The 11,964-nt window shown below is 36.0% G+C and overlaps 1 protein-coding gene across 1 annotated transcript; it reads left to right on the forward strand.

Moving 5' to 3' along the window:
• Positions 1-28: 28 nt before the first annotated feature.
• Positions 29-10,809, forward strand: gabarapl2 (GABA(A) receptor-associated protein like 2). Its single transcript, XM_067380544.1, has 4 exons — positions 29-170; positions 808-863; positions 4,744-4,916; positions 10,338-10,809. The coding sequence occupies exons 1-4, from the start codon at positions 137-139 to the stop codon at positions 10,426-10,428; spliced, it is 354 nt and encodes a 117-aa protein (XP_067236645.1). The 5' UTR covers positions 29-136; the 3' UTR covers positions 10,429-10,809.
• The last annotated feature ends 1,155 nt before the right edge of the window (positions 10,810-11,964 follow it).

The following is an 11,964-nucleotide window of genomic DNA, read 5'->3' on the forward strand; positions in this document are numbered from 1 at the left end:
GGTGACGTCATTACGGCTCGTCTGAAGACGAATGTCTGCTGCTGTTGTTGACGTTTTTAGTTTTAACATTTGATTGACTTTAAATCATCAGATATTTTCACTAACAGATCGCTCTTCGAGCAATACCTCTGCAAAAATGAAATGGATGTTTAAAGAGGACCATTCTCTGGGTAATTCATCGAAAATGGCATGTTATTATCAACAACGGCCTGTCAGATACGTGTAATTATTGATCTGTTTGTCAAACCGATGTTTTTATTACGTCAACCTGCTATTTTGATCTAAGAAGACCCAATTTATTCATTTGCTTATGTTAGGCCTGTTGTCTGCTCATCATAACGATTTAATAACGATAATAAACCGAGATTACACCGTAGTCTGACAGTCTGTCTCTGGTGTTGTTGCTTTTACTTTCATTTAGCATGTCACTTGTTTATCAACCATACATGACATGCAAATATATTCACATATATCTCAGTCACATGCTTTGGTAATTGTCAGTGTGTAAATATATATACAGTATGTATGTGCATATATGTGTGTATGTGTATATATGTATGTATGTGTATATATGTATGTGTGTATATAATATATATATATATATATATATATATATATATATATATATATATATATATATATATATATATATATATATATATAATGATTCAGATGAGTGTGGTGACCAATGAGAATTCAAGTGAGTGCAGTTCATAACACTAATGAATATTAATGATGCAAAGAGCACTGAATGTTGAGCTTGCATGTAGACTGATGGATGTCTTTTCTTTTGCATCTGTCATTTAGAGCACAGGTGTGTGGAGTCAGCCAAAATCCGCAACAAATACCCAGACAGAGTTCCTGTGAGTATACATATGAAAAGTTCAACAATAGCCTTCTTTGTTTTATCATTTACAATGATGTGTGATAGTAACAAAGCGTATCACTGATTTGCATTATTGCATAATTGGGGAAAATCTAGGCAACAGCACACACGCTTTCAAATCTAGACAATGACAGCTTTTCCACACCAAATGTGAACATACAGCACAAACAAAATTTTGATTTTCTTTGTCTTTGTCTTGCAATGATAGATACACATATCAGAGTGTTTCATGGTGCTAATGCACTGAAAGCTGTTTTTCAACAAGCATTAAAGGGTTAGTTCACCAAAAAATGAAAATAATGTCATTTATTACTCACCCTCATGTCATTCCATACCCGTAAGACCTTCGTTCATCTTCAGAACACAAATTAAGATATATTTGATGAAATCTGATGGCTCCGTGAGGCCTCCATAGTCAGCAATGACATTTCCTCTCTCGAGATCCATTAATGTACTAAAAACGTATTTAAATCAGTTCATGTGAGTACAGTGGTTCAATATTATTATTATAAAGTGACGAGAATATTTTTGGTGCGCCAATAAAACAAAATAACGATTTAGTGATGGCCGATTTCAAAACACTGCTTCAGGAAGCATCAGAGCATTATGAATCTTTTGTGTCGAATAAGCGGTTCGGAGCGCCAGTGTCACGTGATTTCAGCAGTTTGGCGGTTTAACACATTATTTTGTATTTTGTAAAATGACACGCAAGTCATTATTTTGTTTTTTTGGCGCACCAAAAATATTTTCATCGCTTTATAATATTAATATTGAACCACTGAACTCACATGAACTGATTTAAATGTTTTTAGTACCTTTATGGATCTTGAGAGAGGAAATGTCATTGCTCCCACTGGAGGCCTCACTGAGCCATCGGATTTCAACTAAAATATCTTAATTTGTGTTCTGAAGATGAACGAAGGTCTTACGGGTGTGGAATGGCATGAGTGAGTAATACCTGACATTATTTTCATTTTTGGGTGAACTAACCCTTTAAACATCAAAGGATCTTACACTGGAAATAAAGATGAATGAAGTAATTAAGCCATATTAAGCACAATCCCAAAAAATGTGAGTCTTTGAACTACAGACATAACCTGAAATTAGTGAGTTATTTGCTCTGCCAACACGTTTGTCCTGCTGCCAGTATTCTTACAATTTAAAGATTTTTTTTTTAATACAGTATACATGACTTTTTTATTGGTTAATGTTAGTTAATGCAGTTACATTTTAAGATAAGAAACCATAAGATATGTAAAAGTTGGGTTCAACAATTAATTTAGTGATGCTTGTAGTAGTTAAGTATATATGATTATGAAAGACACTGGACGGAGCTAAAAAACGGAAAAACAAAATGGATGAAAATACAGTTTTAGAAAACAGTGAACGAACACTGAATGTTGAAATGAAATTAATGTCCCCCTGTTGTCAATAATTTTATCACTTAAAACTCAACTTTGATCTCCAAAAAGACATATTTCAAGTATTTTTCCTGCGAACAAAATTCTTCATGCCTTAAAATAGCTTGACTGTAACTCAACACCCTACAGGAACTATATTCTCATTCAGGTGTAATAATCAAGGAACTTTGTTGCCGTACCATGGGTGCAGTAGGCGCAATGATATTCCGCAGCTATGATATACCACACATGGTACGACAGCAGTTCCTTGATTACTACGCCATAATGAGAATATAGTTCCTAGCCATATCAGCCTAGAAAATCACAACTTTTCATTTTCCGTTGGTCTTAGTACACAATGGAACTACAGAAGTGTCAAGTTTTAAAAAGGAAAACTATTGAAACTCTTTGGTCATTTTTGAGCGAGATGCTAACGGTCTAATCAGATTCAATGAACTATGCTAAGCTATGCTAAAAGTGGTACCGCTAGACCCGGAGATCGGCTGAATGGATTTGAAAACGGTAAAAATCAACTGTTTAACTGAAGGTGCGTAGGCATCTCTTGTAATCGTTAGTTTTCTTATTATTATTCTTCCGCTCTGGAAGTCTATGGCAGCCCATAGAACCGTATGCGGGAAAGTTTTGAAATTTGGCACACTGATAGAGGCCAGTCTCAACTGTGTCCATAGCAAATTTGGAGTCTCAAACTCAATCCCTCTAGCGCCACCAGCTGTCCAAATTTTCACTCACATCTATGCTAATAACTAATAACTTTGCACCCTATGACGACATTTTCCATCATGAAAATTTTCCCGCCATTTTGAATTTTCCGAAAAACCTACTTTTTCGAACTCCTCCTAGGGCGTTACTCAGATTTTCACAAAAATCTTCAGACCATGCTTACAAAAAGTTATCAAAAGCTTTTTGATAGATCCATCCGTTCTCAAAAACTTCACAAATTAATTTTATGAAAAGCTCGTAAAATCAGACTTGAGGCTATATCTGCACAACATTTATCGTATTCAGACCAAACTGGGTACATGTCATCACAAGCATGACCTGAGGCAACCTGCAGTGTTTAACTTCTGACAGGTTTGTCCAAAAATCATAAATATGGTCTCGTTAGATTCAGGGCATCATGCCGAGTCTAATAATATCCAATATTCCCATGTCGGCCATTTTGAATTTTGTGCTAAAATTTTGTGCTGTATTTTAGGAATGCATTAGTATATTGTCACAAAACTCGGTATGGGTCATCAGCACGATGCCCTGAAGAAGCCTGAGAAGTTTCACACTAGCGCCATCTAGTGGTAAAATCAAATATTCAAATGCTTATCATTTTGAGTGTGGTCGACTTATTTTTAAAAGAGTCAATGTCCTTAGACTCCTGAATCCCTGCTGAGTCCAACGATACCAAACATGCTAGGTTTCAACTTGTGGTTTGTCCACAATGTTGAATTTTGTGAAAAACCTGCTTTTTCAAACTCATCCTAGACACTTAATTTGAATTTCATGAAAAATCAAATCAGATCATCTTCAGTCCATTCTGGCAAAAAGTTATCTAAAGCTTTCTGATAAACTCAACCATTATCAAATAACACACAAATCAATTTAACGTAGAGCACCAAATTTGGACTCATGGCTGTATCTCTGCAATGCTTTATCATATTCAGATCAAACTTCGTATATATCATCCCAAGCAAGACCAGAGCCTACATGCTGAGTTTCGGCGAAGCGCCACCTACTAGTCCGGAGATACAAAAAATGGCTATTTTTGCATGTAGCTTGTCCATTGTCCAAAAATCATAAATTTGGTCTTGTCAGATTCGGGGCATCATGCCAAGTCGAATGATATCCAATTTTCCCATATCAGCCGTTTTGAATTTTGTGCAAAAATGCTATATTTTATGAACGCATTAGCGTATCCTTACAAAACTCGGTATGGGTCATCGGCACAAGGCCCTGAAGGTGCCTGAGAAGTTTCGAACCAGCGCCACCTAGTGTTTTTTTTTTTTTTTCATATGCTTATAACTTTTGATCTAATTGACTTATTTTCACGGGAGTCATATCCTTAGCGAGCATCATTGTCACCTCACTCTGACCATACCACATTAATTTGGTCACAGCACCACCTATTGGTCAAAAGTGATAAACCAGTAAATCTTTACTATTGACTGTATATATCATTTTTCAGCTCTTTTGCCTAAAAGGATCTTAATAGGTCTTTAATTGCTCACTGTTGCAGCTGGTCTAATGCTCCCAGCCATATTGGCTGGCTTGTTGTGTCGCTTTTTGCTTGGCCCCGTAATTGCTGCTTGCAGCTATATTTATTGTTGATTCTGTGTGTGGAAGTCATACCAGTAAAGCAACTTCACATCACATCATTGCCTCAGGGCATTATAAATGCATATTCTAAATGTGTAATTAAATGTAACTGCTCTTTCTTGTGTTGATCAGGTTATTGTAGAGAAAGTATCTGGTTCACAGATTGTGGACATTGACAAGCGGAAGTATCTGGTCCCATCTGACATCACAGTGGCTCAGTTCATGTGGATCATCAGAAAGCGGATCCAACTGCCTTCTGAAAAAGCCATATTCCTCTTTGTCGACAAAACTGTCCCTCAGTCCAGGTAAAATCATGCTGTATTTATTACAATGATTAATTACTGTTTCTATAAAAAGTTTTCACCCCCTGGACATGCACATGGTTTGTGATTTCACAGCATTGAATAACTGGACTTTCAGCCACCAATCATCAGAAAATGATTTGAAAGTGATCTAAATGAATAGTTTTAGATTTTATTTATCAAATGTATTAATATAACCCACTTAAATCATCACTGGTACAAGCAGTTGGTTTTAAAGGTTGCATGAACAGGAAGAGGATGACACAGGAAGCCTCTCACTTTAAAGTTAAAAATGTCTGTGCTCAATCTTATGCTAAAAATAAGGTTGATAATGGCAGATCTAACATGTACAACTGAAAAAAGAACTCTAAGCAACGCCACAAGATTTCCAAACCACTGAATATCCTTTAAAATACACTCATATCAATAATTAAGAAATGGAAAAGCAGTAAAGGCAGGTTGTCCTCAAAAACTGAGTGACCGTTCAAGAGGCCAGCAAGAGAAAGAGTTACAAGCTTCAACTAGTCAGAGCTTGGCAAAGAGTAGCCACTGTTGCCAAAAATCATATGACATCCAGTAATAGTTTCCCAGAAAATATGTGGGAAAAGATTGAAGCCAGCTAGAAGGTTCTATTATCTGACAAGACCAAAATCGCACCTTTTTAGCCATGTCTGGTGTATACACACCATCAGAAACACACCATGATGGCATTATGTTGGCCCTTGAAGGCTTGTGGGGGAGACACTGTAAAATACAGAGAAAACCTGATGCAAGACATCTGTGATGCGATTAACAGCATTTGGGCATGATGTCTATTACCACTGAAAATAATTTCAACTCGTCTCAGATTTCTTTATTTATGTATTACAAAATTTATGGTGACAGTAAACTTAAAGTGGAAGGACAACAAGCTAGGTGAAAAATATTTCCACATGAAAAAAAACTGACTTTTCATTATATCTATATAAAGCTATATGGAAATTTCATTGAGATGTTTTTACTGAATAATAATAATAATCACCATTTACAATCTGAAAAGGGGGTGAAAACTTTTTATAGGCACAACATTTGCACCCACACATATCATGGCAAACATTCCAGGAAGTAAAGAGGACAATGACGCTCCTGCTGGGCAATTACAGCTGTAGGAATCTAGTGTCTAGTGCTTGAAGTACATTCTGAACATGCAACATTCAAACTAATGAAACTGTATACGGCTGTGATTGTGTCATGTAACTAAAGATATGGCATCGGATTTCATATGAAATGGAAGGAGGCCAAGTGAAATATCTTTCAGTGACGCTGCAGGTCACACCCAACACCCTCTAGTTAAATCCTGAGTAATCTCTATTTACCTCCCCCACCTGCCATCTCAAATACACTCACCTGATATTCTTTAGCTTGGAGGTTACAGCTCACTGAACTTTGACAAAACAGGCTGCGGAAGGGAAAAATAAGAGTTGATTGAGCAATGAATTATTTTCTTTTATAATCTGTTCAGAGGTATTCATTGACATTGGGGCCTCCTCCTTTTGTAATTTTCCTTACCTATCACTCTTTGTGTCAAATATATTTTTGATTTAAAGTGATTTTCACAAAATAGCCGATTGCATTTCTTTCATTAAGTGCACATAAATTTGTCATGACATGCAACAGAAAAAAATAAACATACTTAAAAAATATAGTTGCAAGCAGCAATTAAGAGGCCAAGCGCAGCAGAAACAAACAAGGAAGCTGGCAGCAGACCAACAATGTCATAATGGACTGCGATAGCAACTGAGACAAAGACACTGCTTGTCAATTTTGAAATCAATCAGACCAACGGCACTGTTGTTGGAGCCATGTTTTGTTCAATTATACTGCCACCAAGTGGTGCAGTCCCACCGCGTTTTTGTGTGTCCTCAGAGTGCCTCCATAAACAAGCATGTCACATTTGGTGAAAATATCTAATTTCGTTTAGGAAACATTTATATGTATGAACACATAAAAAAAACTTTGATTCCTTTTTTTTTGCCACTTTCAAAATTTTGACATTTTCCTGCGGTTGTTTCGTCTCAAACAGACTAACGGTTTCTAAGATATTCGCGAATGTTGTTTATACGCTAAATCACAATGTTGCACTAACCATAAGGCGAAACTAGGGCTGCACGATTAATCGTAATCGAATCGAAATTGCGATTTGGCTTTAGTGCGATTTTGACAAAGCAAAGGCTGCGATTTTTAATTATATAAATATGTACACAGCATGTTAGTGAAGAGCTGCTCTGTGATCAGCAGTAAATGACGCTTCATCTGAGAGCACTGCATTAGAAAAAGCAACACACGTTAAACATACAAACTTTCCAAACATGAGAAGCCTTTATGAACTTCTTTTCTAATAAAAGACAACATTTAATGTGTTTTTACTCCAAACTCACTTCATAATGTCAGTTGAGTGTTTGAAATAGCATTTTGATTAGCATTGGATTATAAATATACATTATCACGGAAATACCCGAGAAGGCTTGAAGAAAACATATAAATCATGTATTGTTGTAGTTGTCTGTTTATTTTATTCATACCAATTCATATTTATATTTATTCTACCTTCTTTTTATTCAGTCACAACGATATCATGATGCCCCTAGGGGATTTCCTGGAACAGCGTTTGTTATATTGCGTATATTTGGATTATTTGGAGTATCTGCTCAAGGGCGCCCTCCGGCGTCCAGTATGAAACAGACATGTTTAGTGCCGAGTACTGGAAGTAAAGCTCACTCAATCCTATTCAGGGTAAAAATAGGAAAAATAATTCCTCTCTCTAAAGAACTTTGAGGGGAACATATAATCAATATGTTTTTCTCCAGAGTACAGAAGTGTACAGTGTACAGTGGATGCAAAAGAGGCACGTAGTTCATATTAAATACATGGACTCCATTTTTGATTTTTGCATACCTCCTGACAAAAATAAAGAAATTGAGACAGATTTTTATCATAATAATATAATATTTGATAATAAATCCTTAGACCTTTTTAATGATTTATAGACATACTGCTTGCATGTTAACAGGTAATCTCACATTTTGTCATACAAGTTTTAATTTTATTTTCTAATTATTATAGTTATATTTATAATTAAATACTAATGCTAAATACTTTAATAATGAAAGTTATTACAACAGTAATATTTCTTATTTGGTTTAGAATTTTTATTTAGCAATAATGATAATAATAATAATAATAAAAATAGTTAGTCAAAATTAGTCAAAACATTTTTGGGCCAAATTGTGCAGCCCTACAAACAAGCAAAACAAGCCTGGTATTGTTTATATATATTTTTTTTTTTTTTCATTTGTTTTATAAAATCAAATTTTAAATCGCAAATCGCAATTTTAACCAAAAAAAAATCGCAATTCGATTTTTCTCCAAATCGTGCAGCCCTAGGCGAAACCTAGCATGTTTGGTATCGTTGGACTCGGCAAGGATTCAGCAATCTAAGGAGATGACTGCTGTGAAAATAAGTCAGCCCCATCCAAAGTTATATAAGCATGTAAATATTTATAGGGATGCACCGATACCACTATCGGTATTGGCCCGATACCAAGCTTGTGTACTTGTACTCGTAAAAATACCCCCGATACCAAAGACCGATACCTCACGTGACGTAACTGACAGAATTCTCAGTGCACAGAGACACCGGCGGCAGCAGCAGAAACAATGTCAGCCTCAGAGGAGTGGAAATACTTAAAAATAATGATGAAAACACACACATTGCAAACTGCATGCTTTCAGTCAATTCATTATTGATTAGTGAAGGCGGGATAGGCAGAATCATGCTGAATGACACAGACCAGAAGCACTCTCTCTTTCTTGCGTGTGATCAGTTCTCCTCGCGCCTGAATGGTCAAATGCAAACACAGTTGTTAAAAAGTCCATCATGTGGAATATCTCACGTAAATACAGTCGGTTATGGCTTAAGTCGACGTAAACATTTGGGTGAAAACAGGATATGTCAGTATCCATAAATTCGGTCTTAAAGGGACCGTAGCCTATATTTGTCACAGTAAATAAATGTATACATGGTAAATAAACCTACTGTACCTACTGAAAAACAAGATTATTTAATTTGTATCTTTAAAGTATTTGTTGTATTGTTTGTAAATTTCTTTTTATATAACAACAATTATATATATTGGTAATTATGCCCTTTGAAGGTTATTGGACACTGTGAAATTTTTTTTTTCTTTAAGTTTGTGACAAGCAATTAAAAATTATTACTTTTTTCATTGGAGTAATAATAAAGAAGCTGTCCTACATTCATTAGTCTCACTGTGTTGTGCTTGGAAAACTGCAACATCACCAAAAAAAAAAAAAAAAGAGAAAGAGAGAGAGAAATTAATAAACGTATAGGCATCGGTATTGGCATCGGTGAGTACCAGAAAAAAGTATCAGTACTCGTACTCGGTCCTTAAAAAAATGGTATCGGTGCATCCCTAGTAATGATGCATTCATGCATTCGTAAAATACAGCATTTAACTGCAAAATTAAAAATGGTCACGCCTAAAATGGCTGATATGGGAATATTGGATATCATTCGACTTGGTATGACACCTCGAATCTAACAAGATCACTTTTAAGACAAACCTTTCAGAAGTTTTTTGTATATTCCGGACCAGTAGGTGGGGCTGCGCCGAAATGCAGCATGTCATGTCAGTTTTGTCTAAATACGACAAAGTGTTGAGGAGATACAGCCTTGCGTCTATTTTTGCAAACGTTACGTGAAATTCGTTCGCATGGTTCGGAAACGGTTTGACAAATCAACTTGAATTCCACAACTTTTTGTCGCCATTGTCTGAAGATGATCTGGTTCAATTTCTGTGAAAATCAGAGCAACTCCAAGGAGGAGATCAAAAAAGTAGGTTTTTAGCCAAATTCAAAATGGCGGGAACATTTTCATGAAGGAAAATGACAACTTCCTTCCTAGCCCAAAAGTTCAAAAGTTATTAGCATAAACATGAGTGAAAATTTGGACAGGTGGTGGAGCTAGAGGGATTGAGCTAGAGTTTCCAAATGTGCTGTGGTTAATGTTGAGACTTATCTATAAGTGTGCCAAATTTCCCGCAAATGGTGCTGTAGGCTGCCATAGACTCCCCGAGAGGAAGAAAAAGAAGAAGAACGGTTACAATAGTTGCCTACACACCTTCGATGCTTGGCCTCTAATGAAATACAAAAATCTAAATGTAACTAAACACTAGAACTCAGTGGAGCCAGTGTTATGCTCTTTAACCCTTTAAATCATGAAATATGAAAAGAGAAACTTCAAGACTATAGTAACAGACTATAGTAATAATGATTCTCATAATCATAGTTATGTTTTCTTAAATTTAATACATTCATTTGTTTGGATAAAAGTATGTCAAAACATGATCTACATTCTGGTTTCAGTCTGACTATGGGGCAGCTCTACGAAAAAGAAAAAGACGAGGACGGCTTTTTGTACGTGGCCTACAGTGGAGAGAACACATTTGGATATTAAGATCCCCTGCATCACCCCCGGCTGTGCAACACTTCACTCCCATTTCTTTTGGACTAGCTCGATTGTTCTGTGGTTGGAAACAGGATCGACTCATCTGTGAAATAATCCCATAGCAGATGTGTTTGTACCTCTATTGTCACCTGTCATATTGTGCTCTGAAAGAGATTGACTCCATTAGTGATTTTTCTTCTTTTGGTGAATGGTGTTGCAGTATTATTACAGACGCTTAATCTTGACACTGAGAATATATAGTAACTTTTAATGTTTTAATTTATCTGTATTTCCCCCTGTAAATTATGTATTTAAGATAATTGAACGGTAAGGTAGCTGGATGACCTAACCAATAAAAACCAAAATCAAAAAAAAAAAATAAAAATCGTAAAGATGATTTATTGACAAATGCCTACCACTATCTTAAAGGGACCGCTTTCTAAAATTCAATCATTTACTTACCCTCATGACTTTTTTTCTGTGGAATATATTTTTAAAGGCAATGGAGTCCAAGCAACATTGGACCCAATTAACTTTTATAGTATAGAGAAAATATATAGATATTGTATTAAAAAAAAAGAAATGAAATATCTTCTGTTTGGTTCCACAGAAGTCAGTCAGTCATACAGGTTTGGAATAAGTAACTGACAGAAGTTCCATTTTTGTTTGAACCTTCCTTCTAGTAATAAAACTAGGAACCTATAAAAAATGAATGCACTTTAAACTTCAGTAAAGTTCACCCGATAATGAAAACTCACCTGTTGTTATTCTAAACCCATATTTGCAGAATGTACAAGCTACTCTTTCTTATACCACTAATGCACTTCATGTCCAGGGGCTTTCAATCTACAAATAAGTACTATGAAAGTGTCATACGATACAATAGTTTTTCACTTAAATGGGATAATGAAAAATATCCCATATTTTACTCACCCTCAAGCCATCCTAGGTGTATATGATCTTCTTTCAGTCAAACACAATCTGAGTTACATTTAAAACATATTCTGGCTCTTCCAAGCTTTATAATGGGAGTGAATAGAAGCCCAAAAAATAATTAGGTTAATAAAGTCCTTCTGAAGTGAAGCGTTTTTGTAAGAAAATATCCATATTTATAACTTTATAGACTATAATCATTAGCTTCTGGTAACGGCCATTCATGAGTCGAGTCAAGGCGAATGACGTAAGATGTAGGAGTATCGTAAGCAGTGTTGCCAAGTCCGTGGTTTTCCCGTGGAATTGGGCTACTTTTACACGGTTGCCGCAGGTTGTTTTTCATGTCCGCGGGTTGAATCGTCCCAAATAACGTGATATTTAGTTCCTGGAATGTGAATTTTACCAGGGGAGCCCCACCAAAAATGAGAATTCTACCCCCCGGAATGCGATTTTTACCGTGTGACCTCCCTGAAATGCCATTGGGCTAGTTTTGAGGAGCAGTTGGGCGGTTTTTGTTGTGAAAACCTGGCGACCATGATCGTAAGCTTAGACACCTCTCGTGCTTCGAACCAAGCTGGAAGCAGTATGAAATGGGACGCAAGACAAACTAAA

Source organism: Chanodichthys erythropterus, chromosome 24 (genome assembly GCF_024489055.1).
Source record: "Chanodichthys erythropterus isolate Z2021 chromosome 24, ASM2448905v1, whole genome shotgun sequence".
Taxonomy (NCBI): Eukaryota; Metazoa; Chordata; class Actinopteri; order Cypriniformes; family Xenocyprididae; genus Chanodichthys; species Chanodichthys erythropterus.

Excerpts from the sequence above, each read along its gene's own strand:
- gabarapl2 (XM_067380544.1), top strand. The coding sequence starts at position 137 with ATGAAATGGATGTTTAAAGAGGACCATTCTCTGG. Across the intron at positions 171-807 it reads TAAAGAGGACCATTCTCTGG|AGCACAGGTGTGTGGAGTCA; the intron begins GTAATTCATCGA and ends TCTGTCATTTAG. Across the intron at positions 864-4,743 it reads AATACCCAGACAGAGTTCCT|GTTATTGTAGAGAAAGTATC; the intron begins GTGAGTATACAT and ends TGTGTTGATCAG.